The sequence below is a fragment of the Astyanax mexicanus genome, chromosome 5 (assembly GCF_023375975.1).
Source record: "Astyanax mexicanus isolate ESR-SI-001 chromosome 5, AstMex3_surface, whole genome shotgun sequence".
NCBI classification, from domain to species: Eukaryota; Metazoa; Chordata; class Actinopteri; order Characiformes; family Acestrorhamphidae; genus Astyanax; species Astyanax mexicanus.
Genome location: NC_064412.1, coordinates 7544426 through 7565824, shown reverse-complemented (window position 1 = coordinate 7565824; position 21399 = coordinate 7544426). Strand labels below are relative to the sequence as shown.

Sequence of the window (21399 nt, the reverse complement as noted above, 5' to 3'; positions counted from 1 at the left end):
AACATTGTGCATTGTCAATAAACCCTCTATACATTCTACTCTTAGCCCATCAGAACATTACAAGACAAATAATAAGTGTTCATTGGTTCATTGGTTCAACTGGATAATTTCATTATCAAGAAGCTAAATATAGCAGTAAGCAACACCACATATCATAGGCTCCATCACCATCATCACTCCCCTCACTCCCCTCAGGCACTGGAGTTTGATGCCCACACAGCTGCACCATAAATACACTTTATTGCTCATTCTACCCAGCGATAGTCAATGGCTTTGAAAACAGTGGCTGTATGCTTGCAAAAAAAAAATATATATATATATATATATATAATAATGTGCCGTATCACATTCACAGACACTCCGACAGCTATTTTCTGACTCTGACTTTTCTGTATCCAAAGCCTGCCAAAGCCAGAACATGACTCTTCTCGTTCACCGATACTGTCTTCGCTCTAATCTTCCCCACATATGTCAGCTTTTTTGCCTCCAAATATCCCCCTGAGGAACAGTTATAAACTTTTAATGATTTTTTTTTCCTTTTACAAAGGCTGTGAGCCTTGATTTGGTCAGGCCTGAATGCCAGGGATGATGAATGGCTATGGCTGAGCGATGCTAGCCTGCAGGCTTTAAACTCTTACATTGAGTTTTTGACTGATTTGAGATCAGTTAAAGGGGGCATATTGATATTGACAGGCTGTAGGTCATAGGCCAGAATAGGCTGTATTTAACGTTGACCCCGCTGACTTCCCAGAGTCATTAAACATCGTGGAATCGTGGTAACACTTACTATGAACCCTGTATTCATAATGCATTATATGACATGCATAAAAACTTTTAATGACTGTAATAAGCCTGTATAATAACGCATAAGTACTTACAGCGACATTTATTAAACATTATAAACTACAAGTGAAGTGTAAGGGCTTGTAAAGAAAGGGCTTATAATGCCTTATAATATCTGTTCATACAAATTATAATTGATTTATTAATTTGAGAAATCCTAGCCGCATATTATAATGCATTATACCAAAATATACCAAATCTGTGTTAATCTCTATGCATTACAACACAACATTGTACAATGTTTTTATGAACATATATTATAAGGCATTGTAAGCCCTTTCTTTATAAACCCTTACACTTTTAGTGTGTAATGTGTTATGAATGTCACTGTAAGTACTTATGAGTTATTATACAGGCTTATAATATTTTTTATGTTTATAATACCTTATGAATGCATTATAACATGTTATCTGTATGTTTATAGAGTCTTATAGAGATGACATTGATAGAAAGGGTTATCAAGAAGGTAACACGTTCTAAGAGTGTCATTTTAATTAGACACTATAACCACATTCATAACATATTATGATGCATTCATAAGGCATTATAAACATGGCTATAAATATTTATAAAAATACATAACCCATTATAGCCATGTTTATTAAGCATTATGACCTGTGATCATAATACAGTTTAAGCTGTGCTTATAATATATATGTTAAAATCGTATATCTCTATCGTTAATAATCTAGTCCTACACTTTACTTAGAGCGCACAAAGACCTGTTATAATACATTATAAATGACTATAACTAATATTATATTCAAGACAAGAGTAATTTATGAGTGGTTAAAATATATTTATAGGATTACTGAGGGTGTGTTTATAAGTTGGAAGCTTTTTTAGTCATGATACAGTCTGCACACTGGACTGAGTTTCTTGGTATTGATGTATAACGTTATAAACACAGCTATTAATGCATTTTAATCACAGTTGATGATGCATAATAAACATTTTTTTAAATAAATATGTATAGCCATGTTTTATAATGCCTTATGAATGCATTATAACGTGTTATGTGTATGTTTATAGAGTCTTATAGAGATGACATTCATAGAAAGTGTAACCAAGAATCATTATAGGCTTATTACAGTCATTATAAGGTGTTATGCATGTCATATAATGCACTATGAATGCATTCATAAGGCATTATGAATGCAGGGTTCATAGGAAGTGTTACCAAAATCTTTAAACTCCGTCCGTGGTTGTTGATCTTCGGCGAGTGTTATGTCCGGGGGTACTTTGGGGCGTCTGAACTTTGGAAAGCACTAGTGTTTCTTCTTTCATGTTTTCAACCTTTTGATGAATTTATCTCATTACTTTGCTTGAAGCTCTCTAATCAGGAGTGTTCCCAGTTCTCTCCCCCCTGAAATCTGGTCAAAAATATGCGAAGGAATCAAATCCAAGCATAAAACTGCCAATTTAATATGTAGCACTACCGTGCTTCTCCCCGAAGAGCCTTACTGTATCTTCAAATGCCTTCCAGATGGAACATTTACTATCTGAATAACTTCTTACAGCATTTGCGAGGGATCAGTCCTCGCCTCACCCGTTCTTCTGCCGGGGAGGGAAAGTGAATTTTGATTTTTTGACTTGTGCTGTGTGCTCACTGCCTGACAGGTACAGTTGCTGTGTCCCCTTTACTGAGCCATGGGCATATATGTGTTGTGCCACACAAACAGAGCCCGTGGCTGTCAGTTCTTAGCATCCAGACACACAGTTGGGTGTAGAAGAAGAGACACAGACAGACTACAGGCCCAGACTGTCAGACAGACAAAGGGTCATGAGAAGAAAACAGGAAAAAAACAATAAAAAACAATACCACAAAGAAATGGCGGTAGATATCGTCGTCATCACCATGTATAAATCTATCTTTATCTCTGATCTTTCACCATGATTAATGGACAAAACTATAAAAACGCTAAAAAAAAAAGGAAAAAAAAGAAAGAAGACTTAGAATAATATCCTTTTTCACTGACTTCCATTAAAAGTTAAGATGTTTTTTGTTTTTTTTCTTCATGTCTTGTAAAGTCGCCGCTTAGAAGATATATAGGATGGTAATTTGTCCCAGACACTGTTATTTATAGCTGTGATGCTCAGTTTTGGCATTTGCTCAAACTAGCTTTCTCCTCCTTGCATATATTGTGTTTCCATGCAGCTGAACAAAAAAAAAAAAAAAGGGGCCGTTCTTTCAGAATGTAAATTATAAGCAGAACAGATGGTTGGTTGATTTTTTTTTTTGTCCTCCTATATTTTCTGCATTTTTTAAAACATAAAAAAAGTGTTGATCTCTAGGGTATTGGAAAAAAAAAAAAAACACTACATGTACCCAAGGCAAATACATAGTCGTTTTTTTTCCACATATTTATTTAGCAAAGTAAGAAAATTGATCTTATATATCCAATAAATACCATTATATTCTGATCAAGCTTAATATTATGAACACGTCCTTGTTTCTACACCCATTATCCATTGTATAATTACAGACTGTAGACCTGTATCTGTTTTTCTTCATTCTATATTACTATCCACCTTTTACCCAGTTCTTTATAAAACTATAACATGTTCCTACACTGAAAAAAAAAAAGATGCGAAAAATTTAATTAAAAAAAGTTTTGTAACTTTATGCATTTGCTTTTTTTAAGTAAATTTTATTTCAGATAAATTTAAGTAACTTTAACTCGGTTTCAAGTCTTTAATGTTACATAGAGTAAATAAGTGGACTGAACTTCAGTCAATCCTTTCTTTTAGTAAACTTTACTTAATTTATTTTTGCTAAATCAATCCTTTCTTTTAGTAAACTTTACTTAATTCTACATACAATATTACCTAATTACACTTACTTAAGTTACACAATACAATATTATTATAAATAATTTTAGTTAAAACAAGATTTATTTTGTAAACAGACCAAGTATCACTGTCTCAACACATGGATGGAATGTAATACATTATTTTAGGTATACTAGTATAAAGAATGTATTACATGACATCGTTGAGTGTAATATGTGTGTTTTAACTAAAAATATTTAAATTTCAGGAATTATAATATATTATGTATCATAAATTATTTGAGTAATATTGTATAAATTAAGTAATTGTAATTAGGTAATACTGTATGCCGAAATTAAGTAAAGTTTAATAAAAGAAAGGATTGATTCAGCCAAAATAAATAAAGTAAAGTTTACTAAAAGAAAGGATTGACTGAAGTTCAGTTCACTTATTTACTATTTATCTTGAAACCGAGTTGAAGTTACTTAAATTTACTCAAAAAAAAAAATCAAATGCAGAACGTTTTTAAAGTAACTTTTATGCATAATTGTTTTCAGTGTATATGATCAGTGGAGGAGCTCAAAAAGTAGATAGTGACTGTAGAAAAAAAGGAGGTGGTCATAATGTTATGCTTGATTGTTGTAGATTAAAATGCTGAAGACAAAGGAAAAAGGAACTTGGGTCAGCTGTTCTGCTGTTCTGATTTTTATTCATGCCAAATATACATCTCCAGATTTAGTCATTGCCAAATAAAATCATCCACATCTTATTGCTACCAACCTGGGTATAAACGTGGTCCAGCACCTGCTTCCTCTGTGCCTTGTGTAGCCAACCACTGCATCTCCTGCAACTACCAACCACACAACACTGTAGGATGGCTAGAAAACACTTAAAAAGAGATTGATACTTACTCCAGTCTGTATTTGTGACCTAAAGGCAGCTATAATTGGCTAACATCACTATGAACTGACCGGGTGAGAGGAACTAAGCCATCCTTCAAAATCCAGTCGGATCACAGCCAAATGGATTTTCAGGCATCTTAATGCACTGTGTAGCTGCTGTTACGCAACAAATCAAAAATAGCAACTTTACAGTAGAATGGAGAAAAATCTTTTTATCGTGTTTTTATTGTCTATTCATTATCAGATGTTGACACCATCTAAAGAACAGCTGTTAGACTCAACTAAGAAATGTATGTGATTATATGTACACTACATTACCAAATGTGTCCAATCCCTTTCTTGACCATGAAGACCCATTCCATAACACTCTCTACAGTCTACTATTCTTGAGCTAATTTAAAGGCAACATGAAATTTGGAGGTCTGTAGCAATTGACAGACTGCTTGAGTTGCTGTTGTTTCCAGTCTTTTCCACTGTGTTATAATCACTGACTGACAGTTGGCTGAGGAATATTTAGTATTGAGAAAATTTCACGACTCCCGAATTCCAAATAAAAATATTGTAATTTAGAGCATTTATTTGCAGCAAATGAAAAAAAGGATGAAATAACAAAAAAAAAAAGATGCAGAGCTTTCAGACCTCAAACCATGTTGGCATGTTCTCCTCTTCCAGTCTTACACACTGCTTTTGGATAACTTTATGCCTTTACTCCTGGCGCAAAATTTCAAGCAGTTCAGCTTGGTTTGATTGCTTGTGATCATCCATCTTCCTCTTGGTCTCCTGAGTTCACGTCATGCATTTTCGCCCACGGTATCACTTGCCGTAATATCAAAGTTTAACCATGTTGAACTTTGACCTCGGGAAGCATTAGCATTGTGGAGGCGTGCTTATGGGCATGGAAATGGGCGTACCCACTTGCAGTGCAAGTACCTTAAAACAAAGAAACTAAATATGCTTAAATAATAAAAAAAAAAACTTATTACATTTTATTTATAGTATATTTAAATATCCAATATCTAACTGTGTATCCAAGTTATCACATTCTACCAACAACAATTTCTACACAAACACCCTATTCGCCTATTTTTAAATTGAATTAAATTAACAACAGACAGTAAGTTGACAGTATATTTTTCATATCTTGTCATATCGAACCCCGCTCATGCAGCTTTGCCCTCAAGCCGCCGGCGCTCAGAGGGAGCAAAATTGGCCCTGCTCCCTCCGGGTGGATAGATGACGCTCTCTATCCACATCACTAAAGGGTGATGACAATCAGCACAAGGCTGCGTCTGTGAGCTGATGTATCAGAACCGAGTTGTTGCGCTTTCCTCCGAGTGCGCTTTGATGCTGCTCAGCAATGGTGCATCAGCAGCAGCTCGAAAAGAAGCGGAGAGGGCTTGTGCTGGTCTTCACCCTCCTGGTGTGTTAGGGCATTGCTAGTGATAGGGGAAGTAATAGAGGGAGTCCTAATGAGGGGGTTGCGTAATTGGCTGAGCAAATTGGGGAGAAAATAGGAAAAATATTTAAATAAAATTATTTCTACTGCTCTTTTTGAAACCAACCATAGTTCTTCTATGGAACCTAAATAACCCTTTGTACCATCTTAATTTTTATTTCATTATGTAAGCTATTGTGTGATTTTAATGATCAGAGATTATTCCAGCTCTGGCTTGCTGTCACCTGACCAGTGTAACATGGGTTTGCTCTTATGTTGTTTAATTAATCCTTTTCAAACTTTCATTCGCCCTAGATTTCAAGCGAGTCATGGCCCAGTTCTGGCCCCTGCTCACACGGTTATCCATTGTAGATGATGGTGATGATTTCATCCAAATCTGCAGGCTGGAACACAGTCACAGCTGGCCACAAGTCCAGGGAGTTTTGGGCCTGAAATAGAAATGCTGTTCAAACATTTTGCAGGGTGGGCTGCATGTGGGCCACATGTGGTCCAGAGTTCAAATGTCGTAACAAGCCTTAAATGTGCTGCTACAGCTGGGCCTGTTTTAGCCTCTGTAAGTGCTTTAACTGGACTGTATTTGGCCCAGTCTTAAGTGTTAGCTGTGCAATAAGACTAAAAACTATTGATACTCTTAAAGCTGGATTTACACTACACAACTTTCAGCCTGTTTTTAACCCTTTTTAACTATGTTGAACTTTGACTGAACTTTGAACTTTTACCAGCCATTGAAAACAGACCTTAAAAAGTAATTACAACCTTTTTTTCTAATTTTATGTGCATATTTCATCAAATCACACCTATTGTAGCTGCCAAGTTTTGCTCTTTTTGTAATGTGTAGAGACCATGCTGACTAAGTCTTCCAATCCAACACTTTACCCAACAATATATATATATATATATATATATATATATATATATTTTTTTTTTTTTTTTCATTTCATTTCATTGTCATAGACTGTGTATAGCTGGACAGAGCATGATCTCTCAAAAGTGAAGCCACCACGGGTCGGGCGCCCCCTGCTGTTCGGTTGCAGAAAGCTGTGTAACCCCGCCCATCCCCATAGGTTTCAATGGCAAAACAGACAACTTTCAATCACGATTTTTTTTTTTTTTCCAATATACTATAATTCTACCTCCATTATTTAAATGAAGCAGCTAGTGTAACCTCTGCTTATATTGTCAATTTTATATATCCCCACATAATTTGTTTTTAAAAACGTTATTCAGCTCTATTCAAAAAAGATGTGGTTATTGTTAAAGGGCTGGTTATGGGCGGGACCAATAACAGACCGTCAGCTCCGCTCTGCTCTGCAGCCTGTGACCTCGAGGCAGCCCTCAGGGGCGGGGTTATTTAAATGAGTTGGCTGTCTCTCCACAGTCTTTCTCCCTTCTCTGGTCTCTACTGCGCAGACTCAGGTGTCAGGATCGCCAACATGGCAGAAGATTTTGGCTTCATTTTCATTGAATGAATGGGAACGGCGACACGGCGTCCATCTCTTTTTACAGTCTCTGATTGTTGTTGCTTCTGCACATATATCTTCATGTTGGCTGAATCTGAATCTCCAAGGTAACGCAAGGAAGTTATATGCACGATGGCGAGTGTGTCAAGAATCTGGTGGTATCAGTGTATCATGCTCGGACCCCACAGGAGAGACCACCACAGAGCAGCATTTATTACTATTTGGGTGGTGGGTCCACCTACAGCATCCTGTGGGCAATGAGCATTTTGTGCATTATCTGTGTTTTTTTCAATTACTCTTCCTGCTCCTTTAATGACAATGTTTCTACAATTCTAAACATTATTTGTACTCTGTTAAGTGTCATCCCTGCAGAAACAAAACCACATTCACATTAGTGACCCATGCACAGATGGTAACTTCTGTATCAGGTGTGATATGTTGATACTGTTTTAATATATTGTATAAAACTGTGTAAATACAGCTCTGAAAAAAATAAAAAAATAAAATTAGAGACCACTTCAGTTTATGAATCAGTTTCTCTGATTTTGCCATGTATAGGTATATATTAGAGTAAACTGAACATTGCTTTTTTTTATTCTATAAACTACAAACAACATTTCCCCCAAATCCAAATAAAAATATTTTCAATTAGACCATTTATTTGCAGAAAATGAGACATTTCTGAAATAACAACAAAAAAAGTATAATAATAATAAGATGCAGAGCTTTCAGACCTCAAAAAATGCAAAGAAAATAACTTCATATTCATAAAGTTTTAAAAGTTCAGAAATTAATATTTGGTCACAGTTTTCGTGCATCTTGGCATGTTCTCCTCCACCAGTCTTACACACTGCTTTTGGATAGCTTTATGCCGTCACTCCTGGTGCAAAAAATCAAGCAGTTCAGCTTGGTTTGATGGTTTCTGATCATCCATCTTCCTCTTGATTATATTCCAGAGGTTTTCAATTTGGTAAAATCAAAGAAACTCATAATTTTTAAGTGGCCTCTTATTTATTTATTTATTTATTTTTTTGAGCAATAAAGCAGTTTTTGATTTGTTTAAGGTTATTTTGATCAGCAGTGGTTTGTAATTTAAAAGAACCTGAAATAAATAAAAAGATTCTCTACAAAGACTTTCACAAATGAGATAATTTTAATGTCAGCAGATGAACAGTCAGAAAGTATTGGTGCAGTTTGTGCAATTCAGAATGACATAATTTCTGTAATGGTTTGGCTGAGAGTTTGAATCAAACCCGGCCGCAATTATGTCTAATAATTTTCCTAATTGGAGCTGATAGTCCTCTCTTTAATGCTGAATATGCTCAGCATCTCCACTCTGACTACAAGTGGCTAATGTGACCTTTCCATGCTGCCTTTCCTCCACCACTCTATCTCTCTGTTTCTCTCTCTCTCTCTGTTTCTCTCTCTCTCTCTCTCTCTCTCTCTCATTCTCTCTCTCTCTCTCTCTCTGGCTTCAGGAGTGATTCGAACGGCGGTGGCTGATCTCGATCGGGAGACGCAGGACCGCTACGAGCTGGTCGTCAAGGCAACAGACATGGCAGGCCAAATGGGCGGTCTCTCTGGCTCCACCACGGTGACCATAGTGATCACGGACGTTAATGACAACCCTCCACGCTTCCCTCAGAGTGAGTGGGCATTAAGAGTGCCTTAAAACAGACACATGCCATTAGGAATGCCCTTTCTGTGACTCTGTCTCCTGTGGATCTGGACATAAACCTCTGTGTGCTATATAGGAAAACACTAAAACTCACACAAAAAAAAGTCACAGTACTACTTATAGTTCAGTCAGGGATTTTTTTTTTTTTTTTTTTTACAAATTCAATCTAATAACAAACTCTTTTACGTTAGGAAACAAGGCATGATACACCCTGTTATATAAACATTTTATATATTGTTTTATTAACCATCTATGGCTTGATGTTACTTATTAGTTATTACACCATCCCTGTAATTGTGATAATGTACTTTTTTTTTTAAATATAATGTCACAACAGTATAGAGAGCAAGGCTAGTTGGCAAGCTGCATGACCGGGATTCGAACCAGCAATCTCCTGATCATAGAGGTAGAGCTTTAGACATTTTTTTTTAACAAAACTTCTAAGCAAATGAGAGAAACACTGTATTTCTTTTTTTCATATTCGCCTATTTCCACACTGCCCCAACTTTTTCTGATTTGTGGTTGTGTCATTAAAGTTGAAATTATTATAAACACATTTCTGCTGTTTTTCAAGGAGATAGAAAGTCATGTCCTTCATACTCTTTTCTTTCAAACAGTGCTGACTGTGATTGGCAGCAGCCTGTGCACTGAATGGAACAGAGCTAATATATTTCACCCTCGAGGTGATGCACAGAAAATGCTTTAATAACATTCTATTTAATAACAAGTTTAATTCTTAAATAACTATCAAGGCAGAATTCACTGAATACCAGCCAGCTTGTTTACTGCGACTTTGCCTATTACTTATATTTCTATTGCAGAAGGTAGTACATATTTTACAGTAGTAGGGTCTGTAACTTATTGTAAAAAAATAAATAACAATAAAATAAATAAATATATAAAAATGAGAAAAATAGCACTTTGCTATATGAACAACATCCTGATATTCTTAATATACTGTAGTTAAAATGATGTCATGATTCTAATACTGCTTAAGAGTTAATTTAAGAAAGCATTGCTAAATCAATGAAGTCACATGATGTAAAGCTGGCCTATGTACAATATGTACAGTACCAGTAAAAGTTTGGACACGCCTTCCCAATTAATGTTTTTATTTTATTTCTTTATTTAATTTATTTTGTACATTGTAGATTAATATTAAAAACATGAAAAAAAAATAATATGACACATATGGAATTATGTAGTAAACAGTAAAAAGTGAGAAAAGAAACAACAAATCTCATCTGGAACTTCGATTGGTCAAGCCACCCTTAACTCACAATAAAAATGACTGTGATTGGTTTGTGGGAAGATTTAAACACTTACAGTTTCTTTAAAGTCTGAATCTAATTGTTTATCAGGGTTTAAACTGTATGGGTGGAAAACAGATAACTCCATTATGTGCAAGGATATTGCTTTCCAGATTGCACAGTGCGTTTCACATTGATGTCCTGTAGAATATAAATGGTGTAGTCCATTTTGTCCTCAAGAACACGTCCGGCAGTGGAGCGATTTACCCAGACTGGACTAGACCAGTGCGGAAATGAACAAAAACGATGAGACTGATTTTGTGACAGAGGAAACTTTTTTGAGTGGAGAAAGAACGTTAGAAGTACTTCAGTTTAAAAGCATCAGCTGCACCCAGCTGCTCTCTGAATGGGATGTGTCCTTCGGAATTTTATATAGTGACAGAAAACATGGTGGAACACAGAAAGGTGCTGACAAAAAGCAAAAAAGCAAAAATAATATATATATTTTTTGGCCAGGTAGCGTATATACAGCTCTGGAAAAAAAATAAGAGACCACTTAAAAATGATAAAAAACCTCTGAAATATGATCAAGAGGAAGGTGGATGATCACAAGCCATCAAACCAAACTGAACTGCTTGAATTGTTGCACCAGGAGTAAAGGCATAAAGTTATCCAAAAGCAGTGTGAAAGACTGGTGGAGGAAAACGTGCCAAGATGCATGAAAACTGTGATTAAAAACCAGGGTTATTCCACCAAATATTGATTTCTGAACTCTTGAAACTTTATGAATATGAACTTGTTTTCGTTGCATTATTTAAGGTCTGAAAGTTCTGCATCTTTTTTGTTATTTCAGCCATTTCTCATTTTCTGCAAATAAATGCTGTAAATGACAATATGTTTATTTGGAATTTGGGAGAAATGTTGTCTGTAGTTTATAGAATAAAACAATAATGTTCATTTTACTCAAACATAAACCTATAAATAACAAAATCAGAGAAACTGATTCAGAAACTGAAGTGGTCTCTTATTTTTTTTTCCATACCGTTATATCACATTTGTTAGGGAAATTATGCTAATAAGGCAGTGATATTTATTATCTACCTCCAGAAATATAACATTTAAATATAAAAGCAGTTTTGTTTAAAAGCATTAGCTGCACCCAGCAGCTCTCTGAATGGGAATTGTCCTTTTAAATTTTATATAGTTGCAAAAAACATGGTGGAGCACAGAAAACTGCAGATCTATAGGCTGAAATATTTTAATTTGTACAAGGAGGATCCACACACCCCACAACTGTTCTGGCAGAAAATGTAAAGGTGTTAAAGGGGACATCAGCAAAAAGGACAACGTTGGGCAAACTATTCCAGTCAGCTTTACATTGGTAGGTGCTTAGAACATGATATTTTTTGACATTTTGCAATATTGTCAGAAGAAGTACCACACAATTTTTGTTTTTTTTCATACCAAATCACGAATGTTAGATAAAAACAATATATAAAGTTTGACATGTCTGACAAAGGATTTTTTTTTTAATACAGTATTCTTGGCAATGTGAAAATCACTAAAAATATTGTTTTATTTTAAAAAATATACTACTCCAATAAATAAAGGTTTTTACAGTTTTAAACATTAGGTAGAAAATTTAAAATAATGTCTATTTTGTAAAGAACTGTAACTTACTGCAACTCTTGTTGTGTGTGGCATAATACTAATGAAATAAAACAAACATTACATAATAATAATGTAGCAAAACAAAGGATTTTATGTGTGCCTTATAATGCAAAAAAAAAAATACGGTACTAGAAATGATTAATAAGGAGATCAGCTACTGACTGAAATATATGAATAGGAGTTGTCATAACTCTTAATTAGCTTGCTATTTGTGCTGAGAATGGAGAAGGGTTGCCATGTAAGTGTGAAAGCCCCCCCTTCCCACCTCTATTTGGAGATCTGTGCAAGCGTAGTAGCCACAACAAGCAGAAAACTCATCATAAAAATCATTGTTTTGTGTATTATTCAGCCAAGTGATTGAAACTGTTCATTGTGTTTTTGATAGAGTATATCAGTTATTTAAAATATATTAAAAATTAAATGTAATTTGACATTTGGGTTTGAGTATTTTGAGGATTTCTCCCTGTTGAAAGAACTTGTAGGTCTTAGAACTTGCATGATCTCATACTGATTTCTCAGAATGTTCCAAAAATTCTTGATTATTATTATTATTTTTAATTATTATTAACAGAGAAAGTGCTCAGTTAGGGGCGTAGACAGGTCTTTGGACAGGCCGCGCTCATCCCAGTAAAGCTGATAGCGCCTTCAGGCTGCCGGGTGAAAAGCTCCTGCAGTGTGAAAGAGTGTCTTATGCTGTTTGCTATGTATTGAGCAGCTTGATCCATTTAGAGGGGCTGATTGAGTAAGTGAAGCCCGGGCATCGTCGCCGGTTCCAAAGGTCTTTTGCTGGAGCCCATCAGTCTTGTGTATACAGCCATCACAAACACACCCGTGTGCCCGGAGTACAAAGCGCGCCGGCAGCAGACGCTGGTGTGCGCGGGCTTGAAATAGGGGATTCTGAGAGAGTGCAAGCAGCACAAGCGCAGACAAATGAAAAGCACTTTGTCTCGTTGCTTACATATCAGCAAGAACCTGGTGGGAGAAGCTTTTAATATAGTTTATGTCAGGGGAACACTGGGGGTACGTATGGCCCTGCGCGCGTCTGCCAGCTCCCCGCAGAAAGACCGAAATAAAAAGAGAAGAGAAGAAAGAAAGAAGCAGCCATATTAAATTTGAGAGACACGTGGGCCTTTTTTTCCCCCCCATTCATTTCTTATGTTGTTTCTTTGGCTCTTTTCTTTCCTCCGTGAGGCATTATAGCATTAGATTTATTACAGTGAGAAGAGTGTGTGAGTCAGGCCTGCAGTCCCCAGTGCCTCTTTTCTTCTTCATCTCAATGGTCCTCCTGTTTCCTCTGCTCTCTCTTCTTAACCACTCAAGTCCAGTCTCTCTCTCTCTCTCTCCCTCTTGTCCAGTCTCTCTCTCTCTCTCTCTCTCCCTCTTGTTCCTTCTCTTCCATCTAATTCACTAAGCTCACTTTGCTGCAGGTTAGAGTGATATTACACATTATATGCTTGATAGCAGACGTGTGCAGCACTAGGACGTGCACTATAAGACAGTACTCTTCTCATGGAAATGAAGGTCATGACACTGTCGGGCTTTGGACTGTTCTTTTTCTTGAAAAAAAAAATGACAATAGGAGTCTGTTATGAAATATATACAATCTTGATGCACGATATTAAGAGATTAAGAGGGCTTTTATAATTAAGCAAATACATTTTCTATAAGCGTCTGGCATCAACTTTTCCTAATCCTTCATGCAGAATTCTTTCAGCTGTGTGATGCTTTCGCTTTAGCGATTCATTTGTGTATTTGAGTAACATGGAAAATCTACATTAATTAATGTCCTTATCTTATCATATAAATATGCCAGATTTAGCCAAATGACCCATTTCCATCGGCAGGTTGATGATAATTAAGAAGAACAATTCTGCAAAGCATGTGGTTACAATGCACAATTAAAATAATCATAAAGCAAACACACAATAAATAAAATAAAACAAACATTGCTGTATTGTGTGCAATAACCTTGTTTGCAACTTGTTTTTTTTTTTTATAATAAACCAATATTTATCATTATAACTTTAAGGAATGGTAATAATAAGCATAATATGCAAAATGTAATAGACGAAAATTCCCTATAACTGTCTACCAGTCTCTGACATCAACTGAAAGAATTATTTTATCATATAAATATGTCAGATTTAGCCAAATGGCTAATTTCCATCTATACTCCCTGGGCAGGTTGATGTTAACTAAGAGGAACAGTCAGATAAAGCACAAAGTTTCAAAACACAATTAAAATAATCAGTAAAGCAAACACAAAATATATACAATAGAACAAACATTGCTGTATTGTGTTCAGTAACCTTGTTTGCAATTAGTTTTTAGAACAAGCCAATATTTTCCATTATTACTGTAAGGAATGGTAATAATAAGCATAATATGCAAAATGTAATAGACAAAAAATTCCCTATAACTGTCTACCAGTCTCTGACATCAACTGTAAGAAAGTTTTTTTTTTCCCACTCCTCCATGCAGCATTCTTTCAGCTGTGTGATGCTTCATTCTTAGGCCTGTCTGATACAATTAAGAATTTGTAATGGATTAAGTTCATTATGAAAAATCATTATAAGCCCTTTTTTACTTTGACTTTTTTTTTTATTTGAGTAAGAAAGGCAGTACACATTAATTAATGCCATTATTTTATCATATAAATATGTCAGATTTAGCCAAATGGCTCATTTCCATCTATACTCCCTGGGCAGGCTGATGTTAACTAAGAAGGACAGTCCTGCAAAGCACAAAGTTACAATGAACAATTAAAATTGTCATAAAGCATATAGTATTAATAACGTTGCTATATTGTGTTCAGTAACCTTGTTTGCAATTTTTTGAAGAAAGAAAAATAATGTTATCATTGTAAGGAAAGGTAATATTACTCTTTCACTTAAAAAGCAGTACCACAAACACCACAAAATCGTTTTTAAGCTTTGTCTATTTCCATAAACTAATGCAGCATATAAACCTAAAAATATTATATTGAGAATAATCAACTACAAACATCTCTTTTAGCAGATCAGTAGTGATAATGGCCCCAGTGCCTCTTTAAAGTAATGTAATGTAATGTTACTGTAATGGCTGCTTCAGAGTGTACTCTACTTTGCTTACTCACTAGCCGTGCTGGAGTCCTCCGCTCCCTTCCAGTTTTGGTCAGCGTGCTTGTGTTTCCTATGTAATGTAGCCGTAATGGCATAATTACATAATGCCTCACTTTAGGCCCAGCCAAAAAGGACTGCATTTCGAACTAAATCCCAGTAATGACTTCTGGCTGGCGTGGTGTGCTGTGGGATTAGAAGCGGCTGTGTACAGGCTGCGAGTTCTGCATCCTGAATCATAATGTCCCCGAAGCCTTACATTCATGATTTGACCAATGTCCTGCCAGGAGCACATGCATTGCTGTGGTGCTGCTAGATACTGGATTACTGTATTTAAAGCACAGCAGAGAGAATATGAGATTATTTACTGTAAACACCTGTTTTTGCTTTCTTTCTCCCCACCTTTAACCTCTCAGAGATGTACCAGTTTTCCGTTTCGGAAGGGGCGTCCGTCGGAACGTCAGTCGGCCGGGTGGTTGCGACGGACGCGGACATGGGCGAGAACACGGACATGAGCTACCTGATCAAAGACGAGGAAGGAGGAGAGCTGTTCAAAGTCTCCACTGATGGAGACACCCAGGAGGCCGTCATCACCATCAAGAAGGTAGACTTAAGAGCGCTCCGTGTGTCACTTCCTGTTATGAAGAATGTGCCAGCTCATTTTGAGTCATCTGAGTAAAGGCCTGCCCTTAGATAACTCACATTGTAAGAGGAAAATAGTCAAGATGTACTTTCCAGGAAATACAGTACAGGCCAAAAGTTTGGACACACCTCTTTTTAAATGCGTTTTCTTTGTTTTCATGACGCCATCAAAACTATGAATGAACACGTGTGGAGTTATGTATTTAACAAAAAAAAGGTAAAATGAATAATAAAAAAAAAAAAATATATATATATATATATTCTAGTTTCTTCAAAATAGCCACCCTTTGCTCTGATTACTGCTTTGCACACTCTTGGCATCATTCTCTCAATGAGCTTCAAGAGGTGGTCACCTGAAATGGTTTTCTAACAGTCTTGAAGGAAGGAGTTCCCAGAGGTGTTTATTAGCACTCGTTGCTCCTTTGTCTTCTTCACTCTGTGGTCCAGCTCACCCCAAACCATCTGGATTGGGTTCAGGTCCGGTGACTGTGGAGGACAGCTCATTTTTTGTTAAGTACATAAAACTCCACGTGTGTTCATTCATAGTTTTGATGCCTTCAGTGAGAATCTACAATGTAAATAGTCATGAAAATAAAGATAACGCATTGAATGAGAAAGTGTGCCTAAACTTTATAAACCCTTTATAAAGCCTTATATACAGTCATTACAGATCTAAAGTGAAGAGTTTTCATATGCTTTTTAAACATGAAATAAATGTTAATATGGCTTCATGTTTAAAAAGCATTTAAAAACTCACTTCACTTAAAGTCTGTAATGACTGTATATAAGGCTTTATAATGTGTTAAGTACTTTTAAAAAGCTTAATTTGAGAAATCATAGCTGCATATTATAATGCATTATACCAAAATATACCAAATCTGTGTTATAGTGCATTACAATGCTACATTGTACAATGTTCTTCTGAACACATATTATAAGGCATTAAAAGCCCCTTTCTTTATAAACCCTTACACTTGTAGTTTGTAATGTGTTGCTGTAAGTACTTATGAGCAATTATACAGGCTTATTACAGTCATTATAAGGTATTATGCATGTCATATAATGCATTATGAATGCTTTCATAATGCATTATAAACACAGGGTTCTTAGGAAGTGTTACCAAAATTATGAAAGAAATGACACAAGTTGAAGAAGTGGGCATGGTTGAAAAAAGTGCCCTTTTTGGCTGTCAGAAGCCTTCTTGACAAATTTGTAATTCTGACAAGGATGAAACTGAAACTGAAACTTCACATGAAGCGTGTGGTCAGTTACACAGCACAAATTCCCTTCAGGCAAATGTCAGATATGGGCTACATTAAAAAGATTGTCTAAACAGCTTAAAATAAGCATTACATTTGGTCAGAAAATTGGGTTTAAACCACTTTTATCTGCTGTGTGAACATAGCCTAATTTTCTCTTTCACTTTCCTTTGTTTTGCAGCCTCTTGACTTTGAGAAGAAGCGAACCCATAACGTGGTGGTGGAGGCAGTTAATAAACATGTGGACCCCCGTTTTGTGGACCTGGGCTCGTTCCGGGATCAAACCATCGTCAGGGTCAGTGTTTCGGACACAGATGAGCCCCCGATATTCTTCCCTCCCACTGGAACTATTATGGAAGTGCAGGAAGACGCCAAGCAGGGGGCTCTTGTGGGGATTGTCACTGCCAAGGACCCAGATATGGATAACGTACCTGTGAGGTAAGTTTGGTATTAAGGCTTTATATTAAATGATTTGAGGGTAAATAATTTAATTTTATTGGTTGCTCAAAAACACTGGAATTAATAAAGTATCTACAGCTCTGAAAAAAAAAATAAATAAATAAGAGACCACTTAAAATGATGAATTTCTTTGATTTTACCAAATTGAAAACCTCTGGAATATAATCAAGAGGAAGATGGATGATCCCAAGCCATCAAACCACCAAACTGAACTGCTTGAAGTTTTGCAACAGGAGTAAAGGCATAAAGTTATCCAAAAGCAGTGTGTAAGACTGGTGGAGGAGAACATGCAGAGATGCATGAAGACTGATTAAAAACCAGGGTTATTCCACCAAATATTGATTTCTGAAATCTTAAAAGTGTATAAATATAAACTTTTTTTCTTTGCATTATTTGAGGTCTGAAAGCTCTGCATCTTTTTTTGTTATTTCAGCCATTTCTCATTTTCTGCAAATAAATGCTCTAAATGACATTTTTTGTATTTGGAATTTGGGAGAAACATTGTCCATAGTTTATAGAATAAAAAAATAATAATAATTTTACTCATCTAAAGAACAGAGCTTAACAGAGTTATTTACAGTTGTACATGTTATACAATAGAATTTGCTAAAATCAGCAATGGAATCTCAAAACAGATGAGTTGACTAAAATGAATGTAAACAGAAATATATTTACTAGCGATGTCTCCACCCACTCACTGGCACAGACTGACCTGAACCAATCGGCATCATGCTGGATGCCAGGCGTGGGCTAGAGTTGGGATAAAGCCCCTCAGGATTAAACTGTGGAGCAGTGGAACTGTGTTCTCTGGAATGATGGTACTCCATACGTCTCTAATGCTACTGTCTCTGAATGCAATCAGATCCTCACAGCAGTGCTCAAACATCTTGTAGAAAGTCCTTCCCGAAAAGTATAGATAGAGTTACTTCAGCCCTTCATTTTTTTTGGTACATTTTTTTGTTAAATTATATAGAATTATCAATAAAGTAATACTGAAGTCACTAAGACTATATGAAGGAACACAGAAGGAATCATGTAGTAACTTAAAAGTCTTTAACAAGCCAAAATACTAACTTTCTTAACTTGTGGTTTCTGAGGCTGGTAACTTTAATGAGCTTATCCTGTACAACAGAATAACAGTAAAGTATTGCTTTAGCTTTCCTTGTGGTCCTGATGAGTGCCAGTTCCATCATAACGTTTTAATGGTCTTTTTTTACTTAGTTGAGTAGTTCTTGCTTCTCATAATATGGATTAGAACATTACTCAAATAGAGTTATTCACTTTATACCTGTAACTCTCAAACACATTATTAAGAGGCACAAACTTTAAGTAATTAACTCTTGACGAGTTCAGCACAGCTGTTAACTGGAAGCCTGAATTCCAGGTGACTCTACTTCAAAAAGCTGACTAAAAGAATCCAGCCAAGATGTGCAAAGCTTTCATCTATGCAAAAAATAATTTTTTTTTTTGTCTAAATTTTTCTTATTTTTCTCCTAATTTATCTGTCTAATTCTCCCACTCGGCTGTAAATCCCTCATCACTAGTGATGCATTAACACCAGAAGGTTAAAGACTAGCACATGCCTCCTCCGATACATGTGAAGTCAGACTCCGCCTCTTTTTGAACTTTTGCCGAGTAGCATCACAGCGCACTCGGAGGAAAGCGCAGCGACTCGGTTCTGATACATCAGCTCACAGATGCATCCTTGTGCTGATCAACATCACCCTTTGGAGTGATGGGGGGAAAAGAGCAACATCTACTGTACCCACCCAGAGAGAGAGCAAAATCAATTGTGCTCTCTCAGGACTCTGGCACCTGATGCAATACAGTTTTAATGTCACAATGTTTGTCCACAAGGTTCTATTTAAATAGTCTATAAACAGTAGATAAGCATGTATCTGCTCTAGTTCTGTTTATTGTATTCTTCATTATTGGTGGGAGGAATGATAGTTTATTTAGAATACTATTTGAAGCAGCATGATTTAAGGATTGTTGCTTCTTGCTCTTGAATTCACCCTACAGTCAGAAAGTAAAATTTGTGATTTGAGCCATCCCTCCCCAGGACATGCATTTTTGGACAAGCTAAGAGGTGCAGAGCCATCACTTACAGATAACAAAGCATGCTGACTCAGGCAGTATGGTACTATAAAAGGATTTTACACAAATGCAACAAATATTACTCAGTGGCACAGTGGGGGGCAATGGTGGCTCAGTGTTTAGCACATTAATCTTCCAGTGCTGGGGCATTGGCGTTAAGTCTTTCTGGATGGAGTTTCCATGTTTTCCTTTTGTCTGCGTGATACTTCTTCCAGAGACTTCAGTTTCCTACCACAGTCCAAAAACAGTCCTGGATCAGATTGTCCAAGTGTGATGATTAGATATGTATGGGCACTCTGTGCTGGATCAACTCTTCAGTGATCGATGCACTCAGGTAGACAGTTGTTTCCGGTTGAGAGTACGCTGTGTAAGATTGGCTGCCACTTCCCACCAGTGTCTGTGTGTAACGTGTGTAAAACGTCATTGTGTAACTTTCATTCACCCAAAAATCTGTGAAGTAAGTGTTCATTAACTTAGTAAAACACTACTAGTATTTCAATAAATAAAAACAGCAGTTTTATAAAAAGCAAAAAAAAAAAAGTTTTACGTAAAACATCTCCTAATATCTCTTCAACTAAATTTAATAGAGTTATTTCTAGTTCTCATCATATTAATCAACACCTGGTTTGGTAAATTGGTAAATGTGGTAAATCAGGTGAGCTGCTGACGGAACTGAACATAATATACACATGCTGACTAAGGAGCATCCAGTAAATCTGGAATCTCTACACTTTATTCTTCAGCTCGGCTCACAGGATAAAACATACTTAGTTAAAAATGAGAATTCCTTGTTATATTTTACTGTATTTATGTTTATTTGCATCTGTTAAAATCACATGTGGTGTTTTGTTTTTTTCAGATAAAAACACTCATATTGCTGAGATAAATGGAATAGTGTAATTTGCTTTGGTGCCTAAAACTTTTGCACAGTGTTGTATATATACAATTTGGCTACAGTCCATAATACCTTGGTACGCATCACAAAAACAGAAAGGACATGAAGAAATTCAGCATGGTGTAATTTAGTAGTTTAGAGTATATGTGTGAATAGCATCATAGCATCAGTATGCTAGCACACACATGCATGATCTCCAAGGACCCCCGGGCAGTTTTGTTTTTTTTTTTTTTGCTTTTGCCAGCCTTAAAATAAATCCATTGCTTCTGACAGCGAACTCGCAATTACGATATTAGAGTCTTTGAGAGACAGTAAAGAAAGCAATGTTCTCTCTGTCTCTCAATCTCTCTCTGTTTCTCTCTCTTTCTCTTTCTCTCTCTAAACACACACATCTGCACATTCTGAACAGGCCACAAAATGTTGCAAAACTCCAATCTTTTTGAATAAAAATACACTGCATGTTTTGTTTTTAATATGAAGTAATTTGCACAGCAAACATTACATTCTGTAGCTGTTTCATGCACACTTATCTCTTTTTAATCTTTTTAATTTTTAGTTTAGTTTTTACTGTATATTCTGTGTACTGTTAAAACTAGCCACAAAGATCGAGCCACAATATTATCACTACCCTACTGTTTTTACACTAATTGTGGCACTGGCATGGTGGTGGTGTATGAGATGTTAGTGTGTGTGTTGTGCTGGTGGTACAGTAAGTAGATCAGATGCAGCAGTGCTGCTGGAGTTTTTAAACACTGTGTTTAATCCCTCACTGTCCTCCACTCTCTATTACACACTCATACCTATTATACAGTTGTGGTCAAAAGTTTACATACACTTGTAAAAAAACATAATGTTATGGCTGTCTTGAGTTTTCAATAAGTTCTACAACTCTTATTTTTCTGTGATAGAGTGATCGG

At 36.1% G+C, this 21399-nt stretch overlaps 1 protein-coding gene across 1 annotated transcript in view; it reads left to right on the top strand.

Annotated features, from left to right (window-relative positions):
* The window catches only part of LOC103036892 (cadherin-22), a 330834-nt gene that overhangs the window by 217683 nt on the left and 91752 nt on the right, over positions 1 to 21399 (top strand). Inside the window, exons 6-8 of the mRNA XM_022675617.2 lie at positions 8912 to 9079; positions 15547 to 15734; positions 17213 to 17469. Of these exons, the coding sequence (XP_022531338.2) occupies positions 8912 to 9079; positions 15547 to 15734; positions 17213 to 17469 (613 nt within the window). The remainder of the gene's footprint in view (positions 1 to 8911; positions 9080 to 15546; positions 15735 to 17212; positions 17470 to 21399) is intronic.